The 21,144-nt window shown below is 41.8% G+C and overlaps 1 protein-coding gene across 2 annotated transcripts in view; it reads left to right on the forward strand.

The window, feature by feature from the left end:
• The window catches only part of IARS1 (isoleucyl-tRNA synthetase 1), a 104,197-nt gene that overhangs the window by 19,945 nt on the left and 63,108 nt on the right, over window positions 1-21,144 (forward strand). For both annotated transcript variants that reach the window (XM_060271486.2, XM_035106206.3), the window contains exons 3-11: window positions 230-355; window positions 737-893; window positions 2,075-2,194; window positions 2,689-2,771; window positions 8,744-8,861; window positions 12,386-12,533; window positions 16,408-16,495; window positions 18,104-18,164; window positions 19,607-19,702. In XM_060271486.2, coding sequence (XP_060127469.1) covers window positions 237-355; window positions 737-893; window positions 2,075-2,194; window positions 2,689-2,771; window positions 8,744-8,861; window positions 12,386-12,533; window positions 16,408-16,495; window positions 18,104-18,164; window positions 19,607-19,702 — 990 coding nt within the window. In that variant the 5' untranslated portion in view covers window positions 230-236. The remainder of the gene's footprint in view (window positions 1-229; window positions 356-736; window positions 894-2,074; window positions 2,195-2,688; window positions 2,772-8,743; window positions 8,862-12,385; window positions 12,534-16,407; window positions 16,496-18,103; window positions 18,165-19,606; window positions 19,703-21,144) is intronic.

A 21,144-nucleotide genomic window follows, 5' to 3' on the forward strand; every position in this document is an offset into this window, starting at 1 on the left:
AAGCCTATTCCACTCCCGCCCTGTTACGCCCCCTTCTGGGGCCAAAAGCAGCAGGTGCGTCAGCGGTCACACGTGCCTTGGTCATTCTTTAGATGTGCTGGAATGTAGCTTTCCAATCCTGACTTCTCAACGAAGTTGCTATATGAAATGATACATAGGCATTACTGTGTAACATGGTCTCTGGGGGAAAAACTGGTCTTAGCTTTGTGTATTACCTTGTTTCATGTAGGAAAATCATGGTTCAGCAAGTGGCAGAAAACATAAACTTTCCACAGGAGGAAGAGAAAATATTGCAGCTTTGGGGCAAGCTTAATTGCTTTCAAGAATGCCTAAAACAGTCAAAAAATAGACCAAGGTAAGGTATATTTTCTAAGTTTGGTCTTCAATGTTCTTGCAAATGGGCAACAGCTTTTGGGTTTGTTTTTTTTTAAAGTTTGAGATGTATCAAACTTTGGAGAAAGATATATGTGTGTGCAGGGCAATAGCTGACTGATCATTTGACTCATGTAAAGAGTAAAAATATGCATACTTGCATAAAACAGTAGGAGAATCCATGGCATTTTGAAAACTTCTATAAATGATCTAGTTCACTGCTCACTTGACTTATGAAGTGTTCTAACTTAAGAACTATGGAAGATAAAGCTGTTTTTTCTTTTTCCTGTGTAAGAGAGATTTTTGTTTCTTAATGTGTCTGATTTATTTTCTTAATCTGTGTTTTTAATTTTTTTAAATAAAGGTTTACATTTTATGATGGACCTCCATTTGCCACAGGACTTCCTCATTATGGACACATACTTGCAGGAACCATTAAAGACATAGTAACTAGATTTGCTCATCAGAGTGGATTTCATGTGGACAGAAGATTTGGTTGGGATTGCCATGGTTTGCCAGTGGTACGTTGAATGTTTTCTCTTGTGTCTTCCCTAGATATAATTGTTAGTACTTCATTCCTAACCTTTTGCTGTCCTGATGGAGAACTCCATATGAGGTCCCCCCCCCCAATTCACAAAGGCTCATTTTTTACTTTGATATTGCTTCAGTCATAGATAGAATTCAAAAGACATGATTTTGATCATTGTTTTATTTGTTAGAAATAATAAAAATTCTCATTTTCTTTTTTATGAGCTTATTTTTTGAATTCCTTCATGAATAGTCTTCCTAACTTCTTAAATATGTCCTGTTCATTGATCAGGATTTCAGAGTGTTATCCTGGGATCGTGTATACCCAGGGGCGTAGGAAGGGGGGGTGGAGGGGGTGTGCCACCCTGGGGGGGTGACAAGATGGCCCTGCCTCTCCCCAGCTGTAGAGCAGCCGAGGGCACATGCAGTCTGTATGGGCGCAGCTCACGTGGCGTCCATATGGGTTGCCGTGCGTGCACAGTCTGCATGGGATGCTGCTCGTGTGGCAGCGTGTCCGGTTGCTGTGCAAGCGGCAGCAGCCTGTACGGACTGCTCATGTGCGGCATTCTATACAGTCGCCGCACATGCGCAGTCTGTACGGGATGCCGCTTGCACCGTGTCCGTACAGGATGCCGCACATGCACACTCTGTACGGGATGCCGTTTGCGCGGCAGCCTGTATGGTCACCGTGCAAGCAGCAGCCAGTACGGAGTGTGCATGTGTGGCATTCTGTACGGAGTGTGCACGTGCAGGATGCCGCACATGCGCAGTCCGTACGGGCTGCACTGCCCCGGGTGCTGGAGAGAGTTCCTCCTCCATTGTGTATACCATGGAGTTAATTTAAAATATCAGGCTCATGTTTAGTAAATTTGAATACTGGTAAGTGACTTATACTTAATATGTAAAAAGTAAATTACAATGCCAGGGCACAGCTGAGACCTGGTTTTTATTGGAACTTGCAATTCAGCATCATGGTCTTTTGGGTTGTGAAATCAAATATTGCTGACTTTGAAGCTATTCCTGCTGTGTGGGACTTCTGCACTAAGAGGAATTTTGCCTTATTGTTTGGCACAAAGCTATAGGCCAGATACCACAGATCCTCTTGGTTGACAAGGGCTTCTGTAATTACCGTAATACCAATGTAACCTATTCTGAGCACCATAATGCATTTCAGGAGTATGAAATTGATAAAACACTGGGCATCAAAGGACCAGAAGATGTTGCAAAAATAGGAATTGCAGAATACAACAAGAGTTGCAGAGGAATTGTGATGAGGTACTCCCAAGATTGGAAAGTAAGTGCAATACATATATATATTTACCCTCTTTCTCAAGAGCAATGGTTCCACAACATCAAACATGTTGGTATGCAGGTCCCCTTTCTTCCTCTTCATTTTGTATGCATGTGCTTATTTACTGGGATTTGAAAAACTAGGTATGGCTAAGAATTGAACTGTAGCCCCTCCCTCAATATTATATCACAAATTACGTATGAAATTCTTTTTTGTTTCCAAAGTGGTCCATGCAGTGTGGTGGGATGCTGTTCACAAAACACATATGTGAAGCCCTATTGGACACGCAGAACCTAATTGCATGATTTAAATCCTAGCTGTTAAAAAGAGATCTGCCAATCTCTCTTGATGGATATTCTTGTTTAAAATCTCTTTCTTAAGCAAGGTGTATATCTTTTAGCAATCAAGGAAGTAAAGGGTTGTGGCCATGAACTATAACTGTGAATAATTATAGGGTTCACTAAGCTGTTACTGAGTCAAAATTAATGTATTTGCAGATCAGTGTTACAAGGCTTGGACGGTGGATTGACTTTGACAATGACTATAAAACTTTATATCCAGAGTTCATGGAGACTGTGTGGTAAGTTTGCTTTGGGTTTCTCACCATTCAGCATGGCAAGAGCCATGAGCTCTGCCTCCCTTTCCACAGACTACCTTTCCTGACAGGCATTTTTCCAGTTGATTCAATTATTTGAGACTCCTGGCACCATGGAACAGAGTTTATTGTAATTAATGGCGGTCTGTAATATTTTTTTTAATGGCTTGTTGTTTTTACTGTTATGGAGGTATTTTTCAGTACTTGTAAACTGACTTGGGCACTTCTTAAATAGAAAGGCAGAAAGTAAGTTTTTTTAAAAAACAAGTATGTGTAGGTTTCATGCTGTATAGTTACTGAAATCTTGATTTTTGTTGAGATTGTCCTAGGCACTAGGAAACCAATTATGCTACAGGTCAGGTGCTGTGATTTTGCTGATCCTATGAAAAGACAGTGCCCTGCTTTACTGCACCAGGTGAATGAAGCACTGTCATTTGATATTGTGTAGCCTTTTGGAGGTACTGAAAAATGTGTACATGAGATTCTGCTTATTAGAGGCTGAACAATAAAGCAGTGTAAAAACAGCCCTGGTGTAGCAAAACATCTTTATGTGGTCTCTGTCACTGCTGGATAATGAGAACAGTATGAAAGTGAAGTAGAAATCTGAACTTTTTATGTGTTTCATGCAGTGTGTGTTACATTCCTTTATGACTTGTACTAGGATACTGTTGCAATTGACCTTGATTTTTTTCCTCTGTGAGTCCAGCAGTGTGTAAGCATTATCTCTTTCCAAAGTCTCAATCTAGTTCAGAGTTTTGCTTCCAATTATGACCAGTAGGTTGATGCTGGGAAGCTTAGAAACAAGCAGAGCTTGAAGGTGGCAACCTTTACTGGTTTGTAGTCTGCAGCATCTGATCTTTGGAAGCACACTGCCTCTGAACTTGGAGGTTGCATTTTACTGTTACGGCTAATGGTTCTGAACTTGCGCTTTGGTGGAAGAACTTCCTCCTCTGCCCCTCCTCTGCATCTTCACCCTCCGTGCACCTCTGTTCTACACACTTTATTTTCATATTAAATATGTTCATCTATCCCTGTTCTCCACACACACCCCGCCTGTCATTAGGTGCTTGAGTACCATCTGGGAAGAAGGTGGGCTAGACATAAATATATAATAATAAAGCCACTTCTGCCCTGAAGAGGAAGTGGAGTTGCGAGCAGTCACGACCTAGCCACACACGCAGGGGCTGGGTGCTCAGCCCCTGATTGCGATAGGTGGGATTGCCGCCCGCGTTGCCTGCAGGCCAGCCAATCCTGCTGGCCTGGGGGCGTGTCCTGCACTTCTTAAGCAGGGGCGCGGGGCGGGAATCCCCCTTTTTGTCCCGCTCACCAGCTGCATCGGTTTTCCCCACCCACCTACCCACCCTTTAGGTCTTCTCTCTTGACCTTGTTATGGACCTCAGTTGGTTGCAATTGAGGGGCCTGGTAGGAATTTTTTCCAATTGGCAGATTGGCACCAGCCATTTGGTTTTTTGCCTACCTCGTAGCAATACGTCACAACTCTTGGTTTGGCGGTTAGGCATTGGAATATTAATGTTGAAGTCAGGAGGAGGGGAGGTACTGCCATCACCTGCCCACAAAAATGGAGGGGTATCCGGTTAAAGGATTCTGGGGGTGTGGCCCTGTCCGAAGCCTATGGAGGTTAGGGCCTAAGGCATGCCCCTATCGGTGACCCTAGGGGGAGTTCCTTGTCAATGTGCACCACTGGGCTCCTTGGCTGGTGGTAAACCCTTCCCGGACTCCCAACACATGGGTTGGGGTTGGATATAGCCGGTTAGGGTCCAATGCCTAAGCCAATACCGTTCAACATCCGTAACCAATAAAGTTGTGGCCTTTTCTGCCCATTAACCTTAATTGATGTCTCATGTGTCATTATTTCCATGGAGGGGGGGGGGACACATTGGCACACAATAGCATTTTCAGTTAGAAGGTCCCCTTTAACCTACCCCACACAGCTACTTTGCAATTTCATCTTGAAATGAAAGGTGGTGTAAATTCTTTTTAATAATAATAAATAATCTGATCCATATTTGCTCCCTACACCTGTCGGGGACTGGCAGGGCTCCAAAGAGTGTGTAGTGGAAGCAGGGGACCAGGGGACTGACCCCGAGAGGGGGGAACTAGCAGTTTATGGGGTTTGATGCCATTTGCAAGGCAGAAGCCAGGGCAGGGGGAGGAAGGAGAGTCAGGGCAGCTGAGATGGAGGAAGGCATGCAGGATGTGGCGGAAGAAGCAGGGGGCTGTTCAGCTGACATATGGGTCAGTAGACTCCCCACCTTCCCCCTCCCTACTGTCTCCTAGAACCAGGAGGGGCTTGAAGCAGGAAGTGCAGCAACGACTTCCATGCAGGGGAGTCTCAGTTTGCAGGTGTGCAACCTGGCAGGGGAGGGTATATAAGCTGGAGGATGGGAGGGGTCTAACTTTTGATGCAACAGCTCCCCAGAGCTCAGATCTGTGGGGAACAGTTGCTTAGTGGCTAGAGGCTTGTGTGTGTGTGCGCACACACACATACAGAGCACCATGGGAGTTGCTGCAAGTGCTTCTTTTATCAATAAAGACTTAACTATCAGACATGAGTCTTCCCTAGCTGGAGTGGGCCTGGACAATACTGCATGTCTTTATTTCCACATTGTCCTCTGGGGCTCATTCCAAGTTTAGCACTTACCTTGTCTGCACAGGAGTGAGAAGCAACCATACTCATGTGTGGGAGAAAAAAATAAAAGGGAACATCCAGGAACATCAGTGTAGGGGATAACTAACCTGCTCCCTGCCCTGGTTACCCAAGTTGTTATTTCAAGCCTTCCACTATCAATACACAGCATAGCCCAATCCTAGATTCTTTTTCTTTATCATGCTAAAAAAACTGTTACATAATGCAGATGCCAGCTGTTCAAAGGTGGAAATGTCAAAAATAGAACTATGTATGCCTGATGGCTAGGCTTGCCTAAAGTAGTCTTGCTTTGCAGTGATTTTGAACACTAAAATTACTAAGCAAACTATGTAAATGGTTTTTAGATGATATATTAAGATAGCAGTCTCATTGGTCTTGTAATGCTCTCTCTAATATCTTCTTGAAGTTTTGGTTGAATTGTATCTTATTGCAGTAGGCAGCCTTTCACGTTTTTACTTGCCCATTCAACATGGAAAACGCCAGTCTGTCTCCCAGCCTTGCAGCTGCTGCTGATTAGTCCTAAATTTGTGCAGTGATTCCCACTTTCCCCCCAGCTCCGAGTTTGGGAGGAAGGTTGGCTATGCAAGGCCAACCAGGCAAGCTTGCCGCATTAGGATTAGGGTCTGAAAAAATTCTTCTGTTGTAAAGAGAATTGTACTGTATCTAGATAGCTGAAATTAATGTAAAGTATTAATAATCTGCCTACACTGATGGAGAAGGGACAATAATGCAGGACTACTATAACTGGAGGTATATGTGCCTGACATTTCCAGCAAGTTTCCTCGCTATGCTAGGTGCCTTAGTTTGTTTTCAGAGTTAATATGATGAACTATGACTAATAAGTGGAAAAAATATCTTTGGCAGGCTTGCTATGAAGCAGATCTCTATGATAGACACTTTTGAACTTCTGAAGGCAATAAGGCTTTAAAACAGATTAGTTACAATATAAAAATACTTGATATTTTTGTAACCTTATATCTGAGCTGAAGAGCCTTGCCTTCCACAAATGTCCCTGATTGTTTTCTCATGTAAACCATGTCACCTAGTCCACATATCCAGTAGTCCTGTACACCAAATGTTGGCTTGGGTCTCTTCACTGGGTTGCAGCCTGATGGTTAGAGCTGTTAGACGGTGGAGTCGATTCTCCTTCACTGGAGGTTTTTAAGCAGAGGTTGGATGGCAATCTGTAATGGATGCTTTAGTTGAGATTCCTACCTTGGTTGAACTCGATCCTCAGGTTCCCTTCCAACTCTACAATTCTATAGGAATTAAGAAAATGCTAAAGAATACCTACCCCTGCCAATTGCAATTCTCTAGTATATATCTAATATGCATTTCAAAAAGATTATTGAGTCTCTATAACAGGGTTGCAATTACTGATGCCTATTTTAATTCTGTGGCATGAAAATGTTCACAAATATAACAAGTAAATGAAATACTGAACCAGTTTGTACATAATGCTAAACCAAACAGTGGCTTAGCCTGTGTGGGTTCATGGAGAGGAACAGGAACACTGCTCTTCTGCTCCTTTTGCTGTTGTGCTACTTGGGGTTGACCCATTGTTTGGCGTAGCATGTTGTCCACATCTGGGCTTGTGATTTGTCTTACTCCAAGCAAATCAAGTACTGTAAAAAGGTTTGTTTTTTTGGTTTATGGCTTATGGTTTGTCTCGAGGAGACAAACTGGGGGTCTGTGATTTGGATAGCATGCTAAATTGAACCATGGCTTAGCTTTGGGTAGCTTGGCAGCAGGAGGACTGGGCAAGGAGTGCTCGGCTGTAGCCTCGTCTCTGGGATCCTGCCTTCTTGCAAGTTAGCACCAAGGCATGATTCAATTTAATAGTACATGACATGTGAGCCATTGCTGGATCACTTGAAAGTTATTAATTACATTTCCTCTCTGAAAGATAGACATCTTGTAAATTCAGCTTTTTCTTGTACTTGCACAATCGAACTGTCTCATTCTAATGGCAACACAAACATTTGTGAGCTATAAAAATGAAAGATGGTGCGGGAAAAGAAAGAACGCTTTTCCTGCACTTGGAAAAAATTCCACAAGAGGGAATCGTTGACTTGAATTTGGCTTAGCAGTTCAGTCATCTGGTGCTGCAGCTCCTGAATTTTGTGTGTGCATGACATTTATATCTATTTCCTCAGAGTGGATTTCCCCCTCTAGTAATAGTTACTAGTTTCTTTTTAAAATGTAGCAACTTCATATTTTAAAAAAGTATATTACTGTGTGTACTCTCATAAGAATACAGTATCAAACCAAAAGCTCATCTAGGCCAGAATTCTGTTCTTATAATAGCCAACCAGATCTCTATGGGAAGTTCACAAGCAGCATGTGAGCACAAGACACTCTCCTGTTTGTGTTCCCCAGCATCTGGGATTCATAGGTATACTGCTTCTGATACTGAAAGCCATTGTGACTAGTATACATTGGTGACCTAAATCCCCTTTAAAGCCATCCATGTTAGTGGCCATCACCACATTTTGTGGCATTAAATTCCACAGTTTTTAGCTATGCACTGTGTTAGGCCCAGCCCACCCATGAAGTGGGGTGAAGCTGCCACCTGGCATCAGTGCCAATTTCCACCAAAATGTTAGGCAATTTCAGTGATTTCTTGCCAAAAATCAGTTCTGATACTGGTACAGTACTGCTTCCCTGCTAGTGTCCGAGGCAGCAGGGTGGGTGGTGTAGCAGGACGCCAAAGTATTAAAGTCAGTATACCAAATGAGATCATGACAAGTTACAGGTTAGCCAGGATGAATCGTGAATAGGCTCCAGGGTTAATTAAGCAACTGCATTTTATAATTTATCCTAGGGTGACATAGCATCCTATAAACTCCCCTCCTGCCTTGTTAAGGGGGGACTTCTGATTGTAAGATGAGAATCGTTTCTGTCATGATTTCTCTAGATGCTTGCAACATCTGTATTGTTCGACCTTAGAAATCTTTACAGATGCTATAGCAACTTAAGATCGATAGCTTGAGTATTCATTGCTTTTTAAAAATTGTATTCCAATGTGCGGTTGCTGCTCTATATTCTGTGCTTTAGGCCTGGAAAGTACAACCTGCATGATAAGATACCGAAGGGCAAAATGCGTTAAAAAAGAAAAGAAATTATTTACAGTAAACTCACCAGGGAGGAAAGTATTTCTGGACAGAAGTTCTGTGCCTTCTTCCTACATGTGGTCAATTGACTTCTCTTACTATTATAATCTTTTTTTAAAAAACCAACTTGTTCTGTTTGTTTGCTTAAATAGCTATTCATTCATTCATTCATTTAGGTGGGTTTTCAAACAGCTTTATGACAAAGGACTGGTATACCGAGGAGTTAAAGTCATGCCTTTTTCAACAGCATGCAACACACCCCTTTCAAACTTCGAGTCTCACCAGAATTATAAGGTATGTAGGCTTGTTATGTTATTGTATTTCTTTTTTTAACTGCCAACCTGATCTAAAGTTGAATAAATATTTTAGATTCCTGTGCGGTGCTACTGTTACCACTGGACCAAGTGGCATAAGTCCATCTGCCACCCTACATATGTCCAGGATGCCAGAGGCCAGAGGCCTCCTAATGATTGTTAGTAGCAGCAGGCTATAGTGTGCTAGAAAGCATTGCTACAAATACCCGAAGCGGTATCCTGTAGCTGCTCTGATGCCCCCCGTGGCTCTGCAGCCTACCAGGTAGCATCTGAGTGGCTCAGCTCATTGCCATTCTTTTTGCACTCTGAGGAAGTTACAGAGTTAAAGCAAAGCAGTGGCAGGTAGCTTTAGGCTTCCATAAACACCCTGGCCTGGCCAAGCTGGCTGCCATGCCAACTATGCCTGAAATTGTGGTGGTGGTAAGGCTGGGCAGCAAGTGCAGGTATGAGAGTGAAGGGATAGATAACAACAAGAAGCATAGCTGCCAAGTTTTCCCTTTTCTCACGAGGAAGCCTATTCAGAATAAGGGAATTTCCCTTAAAAAAAGGGAGAACTTGGCAGCTATGACAAGAAGGCAGGCAAGGGTGCATATGTATGCAAAGGTTGGGGCAGCTACAACACCAAGGTTGGTGAGAGCAGCACCAGGGTTGGGAAGAGCTGCACAAGACAGTTTGCTTGGTGCTCCCTTAAATGTGGCACTGCCTGTGCTGCTCTGTCTCATATTTTTGGGTGGGTAGGCAAGTATGGGCCTAGGATCTGTTTAGCCTACAGTAATGTGCTCTGTGTGGGTTAAGGGAGCGGGTGGTGCTGTGGTCTAAACAACTGAGCCTCTTAGGTGGTTCAAATCTGGGAGAGGGGGTGAGCTCCCGTTGCTCTGTCCTAGCCAAGCTAGCCGTTCAAAAGCACGCCAGTTCAAGTAGGTAGATAGGTACTGCTGCGGCGGGAAGGTAAATGGCATTTCCATGCACTCTGGCTTCCATCACGGTCCTCTGTGTACTAGTAGTGGTTTAGTCATGTTGGCCACACAACCCAGAAAGCTGTCTGTGGACAAACACCAGCTTCCTTGGCCTGAAAAGCAAGATGAACGCCACACTCCATAGTCACTTTTGACTGAACTTAACCTTCCAGGGGTCCTTTACCTTTTTACCTTGTATTTGGGCTAATTTTGGTGACCGCTTGTACAGAACATTATAGCATCTTGCTCCAGTTGCATACTGGGCTCTTGCGAATTGTCCATTTGATCTGTACAGTCTTCAATAGATTCTTGTAGTACGTTGAGCATGATGTGGATTTTGTGCTATATTTCTGTGGCCTGAGGATGTGGAAACACTTTCCTCCAGGTGTCACTGACACCTGAGTTGGTGGATGGTGACCTTAAAGAGAGACTCTTTGGTAGTGGTATCCCTTCTGGAACATTTCCCAGACTTGTTTGCTGTCAACTGTATCATTTTCCAGCAAAGTCTTGTTTATTCTCACCGTTCTTTAAAGTTTTTTTTTAGTTTTGAGTGCGATCTTTTTAATCTGCCAGTTTATTGTTTGCTATAATGTTGGATTTTCATAGTAAGCCACTCTAAGAACTATTTGTTGACAAGTAGTATAAAAAATATCAACTTGAGCTGCTGCTTCTAACCCATATATTTTTTAACCTGCTTAGGGATCTGATAACTTTTTATTTTGCCAGCTTTTAGGGAATTAATGTTATTGGCACCATGTTTGTATGTGTGTGGAGTTGGAATTTTGAAGCTGCTGCTGTTTATATTTTGAATAGTTGCTTTTTTTTCTAAACGGCTGATTATTTTTAAATGTTAGCACCTACCTCCAAAATGTGATGTTTTTAGGATTTTGTAATGCTGTAACAAATCCTGAACCTGAAGGATAGTGTAGACTAAACAAAGTAAATCTGCAAAATGGTATTAATTTCTCTTCCAAATGTGAGCTTCTGAGTAAACATAGGAATTGAGAGTTCTCTGTTATACTCTACTGAATAAAATGTGTTATACTATCACTGGTTTTCCTGCAAAGTGTTCTGGAGTGTTTCAGTTTTTTGGAGTGTACACTGTCAGCTAACTTTTAAGAGAACAAAAAATAACCTTAGTGGTTCTTTTCTTTAAAAAGTCCCCCCCCATTCTGTATGTGAATTCAAGAATTACAAAAACAAGTTATTTAACAACAAAAAAGAGTGATGTTCTTAAGCTTCCTGGGGTCCTCTGAAATGCGTATTAAACTGAACACAAAGTGCACAAATGGCTCTTCCCTTGTTCTAACACAAAGCTTGTATTCCTGAGAAGTAAGCTTATTTTAGAAGGCAGTGGAGAAAGAAAAATAGATCACCAATATTCTGCAGCTGAATATTGCATCCTGCAAATATTCATCCTGCAAGATGCCAATAAATGTTCAGTGAAAATTGCTCAACTATATTTAGTATTTGTTGAAACTGTGAAGGTGGCTGGCAGCATACAACATTGCTCAGAGACTGAACAGAATTGCTAGCAGTTATATAATAACCACGGGAAAAGCATGCTTGTGTCTTGGCTGCTGAGTGAGCTTCATGTTCACTGAGTGAACTCCCTCTGGAGTAATCCTTAGTTCTAACATAAATAGCGGCAAACACTAATGGAATTACCAGAGTTTACTCAGGGTGTGAAGAAGGAACCAGGGAGAGCTGGCAGTGCAAAAATTAATATTTTGCAAGGTCTTCTGATGCTGTACCTTTGAAGATGGCTATCCAGACTGTCAAAAGTGCTAGAAGAAATGGGAGGCAGGGGTGGAAGCTTCTCTAGCTTAACAGTTTTTAATCTGGGACTCAAACAAATCATTGACCCTCACTTTATCCTAACTCTTACCTGAGTCATGTGAGCCTGAACACTGTATAACTTGGCAAACAACTGAACAACGGAAATGAAAATGCTATAACAAACCAAGAGGGCATGGGGGCAGAGGGAGGCAGATGGGGATAGAATGTGCTGTTTTATTGTAATCATGTGAATACCCTAATAGATTATAGGTAAAAATACAGTACAGTGATCTTGGATTCAAGTCAACCCTAAACTCAAGACATGTAGAATTTGAAGCAGCTCCATACAGTTAACAAAAATAGTTGTTTAATTTGAAGCTACAAATTAGCTCCATGCCTATCTGGAGTGTACCTCTGCTGTACAATAGCCATATTGTTTGTATCTAGCTATATTGCTTGTTTTGGTTAACCTACCAGTAGGTAATGATGTTTTGCTTCCGATCTCCATTTAAATAGCTAATTACATAAAAATCTGAATAGGTTGTGTTTTTTTAAACGGGGCTATTTATTAACAATCTAGTAGCCTATGGAAAAGATTGTTTTAAGAAAGATACTTGTTGCTATAGCCTTTGATAAATGAGTCATGCTCTGTAATAAGTATTAAGAATATTGTTAGCCATAAAAGTTTGCTTTCATTATTTGCTCCTTTGTGCATATAAAGCTAAACGTTTTCCACGTTGCTTCTAACTTTTCTAATCCTGTATTTGAGGATGTCCAAGATCCTTCAGTCATTGTTACCTTTCCATTGGAAGAAGATGAAGGCATCTCTCTAGTTGCTTGGACGACAACCCCTTGGACTCTGCCGAGCAACCTGGCCCTCTGTGTCAACCCAGACTTGCAATATGTGAAGGTGGAAGGCAAGTGCAAAATATGCTATGCCGTACAATTAGTGCATTCTTTGAGTGGTTTCATGTGTATGCTTACTTGCAAGTATGTCCCAGTTGGTTCAGTGGGGCTTGATCCCAGGTGAGCATGCATAGGATTGTAGTCATGGTTTTGCAAACGACAACTTTTGTAACCAATCCATACAACATGTCTCTCCATTCTGTCCACTTGCATGTACTGCTGTATTCTAGAACAGCATGTACCTTGAGTTGACTTGCCTGGCAGCAGCAAGAGTTGTTTCCTTTAGTCAAATACGCAAGTGGCTTACTGCAAAGCTGATGTAACTTTTCACTTTCGTTCTGTCATCTTCATCAAAACAAAAAACCTGAAAGTAACTTCATGCTGTTGTCATAATAAATCTCAGGAAGGCAGCATAATGGGGAGAGTACAATGGTTACATAAAGTACTTCACTCCAAACTCCTGTAGCTTTTGTTTAATTTGTTATGATTTATCTAATTGGTTTGCCCTCTGATTTACCTACCCATGATGATTCAAGCTGCCTTCTAATGCTAAAAGGATAATTGGAAAATTTCCTTGTAAGGGAATCTCTGGTGCGTCTTCTGCTGAGTTCTGTGCTGCAGGCTAGGCCAATCCTCTTCCAATAAAGAGATCATTTCCAGTCACAGCTAACCATGGGGAGCAACAAGAATTGTGCAGCTTCTTTTCAAGCATGGGTTTCTCTTGGCCCACAAAATAAGCAAAAAAATATATGCCTGAGATGAACTCTGCACAATCAACAGCCATTATCTAACTTGGTACATCAGTTTACCTTGGGACTGAACCCTGTAATCTGTTTTCAGTGCCCAGGTTGTTCCCTGGAAAGCATGGATTAAGAATATGTTAGATGCTCTTGAGGAGATACAGAGTGTATTCCCCTCACCAGGGATGGGGAACCTCTGGCCCCATGGGGCTAATTAGGCCTGATACTGGTTTCAGTTCGCCCCACCAGGCTGTTTTCCCCAAACTGTGCCCATTGCCCCATACCTGACTTTGCTGATGCCAGGTGGAAGTGTGCCTGCCAAGAATCTAGAGCCTAAAGTTGCATGTACGTATGCATATCATGCAGAGCTGTATTGATTCCATCGCAGAGTTGCAAATGAAACATCCAGAGCTATCTCCTCAGCTCAGATGAAACAGTTTCTGAAATTAGTATCTCCCACTCTTTGTTGCTCATCACTTACGTCCTCTGCAGATTTGGTCTCAGTAGTAAATTGGGCCTGGCCCAATCACTCCCTAGAAATGTTGACTTGATGGTTCTCGAGTTCTAAAGCAATATTCTGAACAAAGCCATAATGGCCGAAAGATTTTCTTCCTTCCAAATTAGCACACATCCATTCTTCATTACTGCTACACTGCTTTGCTCAAGGCTTTTTGAAAGCCGTTGCAAGATTTTCTCAGTCTTGCGGCTCATTCAGATGTCTTAATCAGTGATCCACAAAGATGGGAGGAGTTTTATCTGTATGAAATATGGGGCTCATACCTTCTCCCTACAACTCTAGCAATTGTTTCATTAAAAAAAAGTGTTTCACAAAGTTTGTTTAAACATATAGCAATACTAAAAATATTTGATACAAAAGGAAAAGAAATGTTAGAAAAATACACAAACCAGCCTTGTAAATAAGCCCATAAAAGTTGCTAGTGTACATATTTTCAGGAGGACCTAAGAGTGCCACCCTCCTACAGCAGCTAACTGTATTTCTATATTAGGTGTAGAGGATGGGTTTTTACTCCTCCTTACAGCCTGCTTGGTTTCTCTGCTGCACACAGAGGAGGGATGGAACACTGCTGTGGTCTTCTGCCAGCCTCCTCCTTGCCTGCCTGCAATCCCTTGTTGCTCTAGTTACCAGGTGAATGCTGAAATACAAGGCTGATACAAATCTATATAACAAATTGCAAGATAGCAGTTGAAGGCATATTTTTCCCCAACTACATAAGGTCGTTAGAATCTTCCACTTAATTTTTTACCATTAAAATAATTCTAATTTTATTATTTCACATATCTTACCTGTCCCTCACGGAGCTAAGGCATTCATGGTTCTTCAACATTTTATCTTTGCAAGAGCTGCACAAGGAAGGTTCGGCTAAGAGTTTGAAATAGCTAAATCCTCAACTTCAGTTTGTAAATCAACAAGAATTATGTAAACATATTCATATTTTTGCAACAATTAATACTTGTATTCAGAGAAAAAAGGTTGCCTCTTATAAATCTGTATTTTGCCTTCCACACAACTCCCAGTTGTTTTAGGATAACTTTCTTGGGCACTCATAGCCAAAGTGTCCATCACGAAAAGTGCTTGGTAGCTTTCCTTCTCTCTATTGCAAAGGTCATTCATACACTTAATGATATTAACTTCTTTGTCCAAAGAAATATAACCCCCTAGGTGCCCTAATTGTAATATTTATGCATACTTCTGCTTTGCAACACAGCATGCATCCTGTTTTGGGGGAACCAGTAATAGAAGTGTGTCATAGAGAGATCTGGGGAGGAATTTTGCCGCTTCAACCTTTTCCCAGAATCTCTGGGTCTTGCTGTTGCCCAAGCATCAGAATCTGAGAAATATATTCAGTTCAGGGCCGTCTTTACCCGGGGGTGAAAGCGGTGGGGGGCACCCTGGCGCCAAATTCTGGGGGGTGCCAGATGGCTGGCAGACTTGCAGTTTCCCTCCCAAGCCTCTGTGAGGAATGTTCTCCCACAGCGGCATGGGAGAGAATTGTGCGCCTGCCAACCAGATGGCTGGCAGTGCGCAGCTCCCCCCCCCCGCACTATAGGACAACCTCGTCTAATACATAAAAAAATATGGTAATTTGGGGGCACTGGGTGGATCTTTGCACCCCTGCAGCGCAAATGGTATAGGCCAGTGTTTCTCAACCTTTTTTGGGCAAAGGCACACTTGTTTCATGAAAAAAATCACGAGGCACACCACCATTAGAAAATGTTAAAAAAATTAACTCTGTGCCTATATTGACTATATATAAAGTAATTCTCCCACGGCACACCAGGCAACATCTCGCGGCACACTAGTGTGCCGCGGAACAGTGGTTGAGAAACACTGGTATAGGCGGCCCTAATTCAGTTATCGTTAGTTTGCTGTATGTTGGTTTTTGGAAGCAGAATTCCCATCCTCACAGTTGAACCTTTTTAGATTTTGGAAACTGAATATGGCCTTTGTATCCACAGAGCATCTTCGTCCTGGAAAAGCTTGCTCCTCTTATTAATCTTGTATTGTGAAAGTAGGCAATGCTTGCTGTCTATGAGGCAATGGATACAGAGGATGCTGCAAGACCAACAACCAGCTTGGGTTGTTGTCATGTTCAAAACTTTAGGCATGCCCTTCACATCAGAGTTTGGTGGCAGAGCTGGAGCATTGAGAGAAGCTTGGGGCAAGAACAGGGGGGCTTCAGGCAGATCAGAACTCAGTTTGGTTTGAAGGGAAGGGTCACGTCTTATTGGCTTGTGCTGTGCCGACAAATGTGCTTTAATACTTTCAATCATTTGTCTCATTTAAATAATTGAAAACTCTTTGAGAGAGCTGTGCTGGTGCGCTATATAAACTGACTGACCAGCTCACCTCACTGAAGGTTCTGCTTTTGAATGAACCACCAAGAAATGGGCCCTGGGTAGGGAGAGCTGGACTGTTGGTTTCAGATTCTAGCTGTACTGAATCTGAAAGTACAGATTTGGATTTTGGAAGTGATTTTTTTTTAAGTGTGTAATAGCATATGTCTTTATTTGGTATTTTAATTAGCAGAAATGAGCCTGGCATCTTTGTACTAATATTGTTTTTCATATATCTTTCTGTAAGAGTTCAGCAATTGAATATTAACATCCGTGGATTTCCCCCCAGATAAAAATACAGGGAAGATTTTCATTTTGATGGAAGCTCGACTGGCATCCCTGTACAAATCTGAAAGTGAATATGCAATTCTTGACAGGCAAGTAGATAAATTAGTACATACATTCTAAATTCCACATTCTATAAATAATTGCCTTGCAAGGTAAGAGAATAGAATAATTGTTGTTTTTTCTTAGTCTGATGCCAAAATATATGAAATTGCTTGTATGTATGGCAGTCTCTCAAAAGAGCTGGTATCGGCCACTGAAGATTGTATTGGATTTGAAGTTTCATCTGTAGTAAGCGGTGACTTTATTTTTATGCAGCTTTTTATTGATAATGTTAGAGTGTGAACTTGGTTTTGAAAAGTAGGGTTGCCCAAGTCTCAATCTGACTCAAACAATAGCATTCTGGATCTCCTTTATGGTCTTATTGGCATAATTGTTTTAAAATCAAGGCTCTTAAAGTGCCATCCACAAAACCATTGAAGTCACTGGCAAAGCTCCCATTTGTTTTAAAGAACTAGGATTGCACAATTTTGTGTCTGCCCCAGTTCAGTTAAGGCCATCAAATATAAAAAACCACACATCAAATGACCAACGATGATAGAATTTTGTTAAGAATTGCAACTGTCACAAACTCTGAAGAATACTTTCCTAAGAGTGTTCTTTTGTCATTCACTGCATTTCCTTGCTGCAATTTTCTCAAGCATCTACAAAGTGAAGCTGATTTCATTTTCCAGATAGAAAAACAAAGTCTTACCTGAAATGAATAGAACAGCAGAGCTTTATCACAGAATCATAGAGTTGGAAGGGATCCTGAGGGTCATCTAGTCCAACCCCCTTCCAGCCAGTTTATAGGAGGTTGAGGAATGCTTTGTCGGAGTGTAAACCACCACCACCCACGCAAAACTATGTACATTTGCAGCTTCTAGTCCATGAAAGCTTATACCACAATAAATTTGTTGGTTGTTAAGGTACCACAAAGCTTAGTTGTATTTGCTGCAACACAGAGACGTGGCTGTCTCTCTTTTAAAAAGTGTAGATGGGCCAAGTATTCCTATTCATCAGGTCCATTGGCTGAAGAGGCTTAGCTTCCAGTGCCTTGCTGCTGATGGAGAAAGGTTTAGCTAGCAAGGTGGGCACTTCACTGTGGCCCCTGTGGAAAACGCAGTAGGCTTAGCACTTCTGCCAGTAGAGTTCCTGTGAGCAGTAGCTCTGAAAAGGGCATTTGAGGATTGGATCCAAGGCCCATTCCTTTGAGGAGGCCTGTGAAGTGGGACCTCAGTTCTCACCAGCACAGAGCAGTTCCCAGCCACTGAAGCCAATGGGAAATTTTGAAGAAGAGATGTAGGAGGAAACGTCCAACATCCCTGTCTTCTGCTGCGTTGCCACAAACTGGTAGGACTTAGGAAGTGGTAGTAGATCTGCCACTTTGCACCCTCTAGGTCCCCTAGGCTTGATCAGTTAGTGTCTTTCTTGAAGTTCCAATAAGTTTTTATATCATTGTAACTTGCTGAAGGAGATTCTGTTGCCTGTTGCTTTGGTATTTATGCAGCACTTCCATGCAGTTTTATTTTTATGTATATTTTAATGTCTTATTATGTTGCATATGGCTCTTATGGCAGAAAAGCTGTTTATAAATATTGTACATAAACAAAACTTCTTAACTACTGCTAATTTTTTTTGGGGGGGGAAATGTGTTTCAGGTTTCCTGGTGTTACCCTTAAAGGGAAGAAATATAAACCTCTTTTCAAGTATTTTATCAAGGTGAGCAGTATGTGTCATTATTATTATTATTATTATTAATCTCCTACCTTTTTCCTGGGACTCAAGCTTACACAAATTAAAAGAACACAGATAAAATAAAGAAAATAGAAACATAAAATATAATAGTTAAAAAGTAATTAAATTCTAATAAAATTAAAACAATATAAAAACAAATCCTTTCAAATTTGATGTTTGAACTCCATAATTTTCTCAAATTGTGTTAGTATTGTTCAGGATTATAAAAAGTAATGGAAAAATAAACCCTTTTGATCCATGAAGAATCAATTTATGCAGATACGTTTGGGGAGGGAATGTGGGATCTTATGACCCAGTCTCTTAATTAATGAGACTCAAATTTACTGTGTTTTGCAACAGAACAGTGTTGTACTGGGAGTATCAGTCTTTGCCCAGGACTTCCCCTGATGGGACTCATTAGTTGAATCCCATCCAATAACTCTCGGCTTCATTAAGATACGAAGGTTGTAATCCTATACACATTTGCTTGGAAACAAGTTCCATTCAACTCTGCATAATTTACTTTTGAGTAGATATGTATAGGCTTGCAGTGTAAAATACATTTAGTGTTGCTTTATGTGCTTTGCTTCCCTTTGTGGAACAATAGAGGGCTGCGTCCAATTAATAATTGGAGCAGATCTATTGAAATCTGTGAGCAGTGACTAACTTAAGTTTATTGATTTCAGTGGAGCTACTCAGTTCAGAACAATCCATAGTGCACCATGACCGTCACCTTGACAGCTTTAGGACCTTTTTAATCATCCTGAGTCCTTACCACATTTTCCTCATGAATATTCCCATGCCTTGTTTGAGATGAAGGATCAGGGAAATTGTGGGTGTATCATATGCAAGTGTATGCATGCCACCTTTGCATGCCGGTTCTGTGTGCTGTGTCATGTGTGCATGCAAAGACCCACATTCCACCCTGACTAGAAAATGGCTATTTTTGATCTGAGTTGCATAACTGTCAAGTTCTCCCTTTTTTAAAGGGAAATTCCCTGATGCTGAATAGGCTTCCTCGCGAGAAAAGGGAAAACTTGACAGCTATGCTGAGCTGTCCCTCAGTTCTGGAGGGTGTCTCATAGAATAATAGAGTTGGAAGGTACCCTGAGGATCATCTAGTCCAAACCCATGGAATGCAAGAATATGCAGCTGTCCCTTATGGGGATCGAACCTGCAACCTTGGCATTGTCAGCGCCACACTCTAATCAACTGAGCTATCCAGAAAGTTTTTGTTTGGTATTCATGCTGCTGATTTTTCTCTATGTCAGTTTATGTAACTCATGTTTGTAGCAGTAGTTTTAATGAACAAATTCATATGTAACCATTACTAGAATGCTTGAACAATGTTTCTGGCTTGTCATATTTTCCATGCCAATGTTTTGTACATTTTTTTTTAAAAAAACCTCTTATCTCTTTTGTGCTAGTGCAAAGAAAATGGTGCTTTTACTATAGTGACTGACAACTATGTGAAGGAAGAAGAAGGTACTGGGGTTGTACATCAAGCTCCTTACTTTGGCGCTGTAAGTTTAAAGTCACTTACCGTCTTTCCCCTTTTTTAAGACACCGTCTTATAACTTTTTTTCCTCAAAAAAACACAGGGTGGCTTACTTTCGGTGGGATGTCTTATTTTTTTATTACCAGTACGGTTTTTACGGCTCAGGGTGCTGCTGGGCTCTCTTGAGTGCTTGGCGCTGCAGCAGCCACTGGTTCCGGGTGGCGGGGCAGCAGGCATCCTAGGCCGGGCCAGGCAGAGGCCGCTGGCTCAGGCGCTCCGCCTGCCGCTGCAGGGCGCTCCAAGCTCCTTGGCCAGGCCAGGCAAGGAAGAAGCAGTGAGCCCAGCGGTGGCGACAAGCACAGAAGCGGCAGGGCGGTGATGGACGAGAAGGCGGAGCGCGGGGATGCAGCCAGCAAGGCGGGAGCGCGATCAGCTGTTAAGCGGAGCTCTTGGAGCGCCACTTCAGAGCTGATCGCGCTCCTGCAGTGCCAGCTGCATGGAGTGACTCTGTGAGTGGAGGTGCCTGTGGGGGTTGGTTTCCGCGGCGCAGAAGTACGGCTTATTTTCGGGGTATGTCTTATATTTCTCAAATGCTTAAAAACCCTGCCATGGCTTACTTTCTGACTACGTATTAAAAAAGGGGAAACAGGGTATGTGCTTTTATGTCAAACATAAAATCTTGTCTTAACTCTTTTAATTGAGAAATTCAGATTCTTTTTTGATCCAGTAACTTGTCAGGAGCGCGCTACACACATATTTTAATGACAACGAGTACATTCTTGCTACCTACCAATTTCCATTTGCTCCTGACACAATACAGAAACAGCATCATAATTTGTATTGGAATTCTTTTGTGCAGTACATCTTTTTTGAAAAGAAGATAGCCTAATAGTAAGCATGTGTCCACTATATTTCAAAAATTAACTCTCAAGGGGACTGCTACCTTAGTTCAGCCATGGATTTTCTTAGCATATTGTCTGAATCTGGGCTCATGATTTAGCTCTCTTCAAACTTTTATAGCACACACAGACACGCAGCTTACTCATAGTTACTCCAAACTACTTTGACCAAGGTTTGTTTTATGGTTTATAGATTGCATTTTGTTTGGGAGAGTTAAACCACAAGCCTGGGCTTGGACAGTGTGTTAATCCAAACCATGGCTTAACTCAGCACAGCAGCAGAACAATAGCTGGGGCAGAACAAAGTGGCTGCATGTTCTTCTCTGCAAATCTGGATGGTACTGATCCATGGTTTGACGTAGTGCAATGTGCAAACCATGAGGGAGCATTCTATAAGCATTAAAAGGGGAAGAGAACATGCAAACCTGAGACTCATTCAATGCTAATTCACAGAATGCTGAACCCACGGTTTGCTCTCAACAGATGTCAACAAAAAGACACGTGTTGAAGCTCTCTAGAGTATCTGAGAACTTGAGATATTATTATTATTATTATTATTATTATTTGC

The sequence above is a fragment of the Zootoca vivipara genome, chromosome 2 (genome assembly GCF_965207765.1).
Source record: "Zootoca vivipara chromosome 2, rZooViv2.hap1.1, whole genome shotgun sequence".
Taxonomy (NCBI): Eukaryota; Metazoa; Chordata; class Lepidosauria; order Squamata; family Lacertidae; genus Zootoca; species Zootoca vivipara.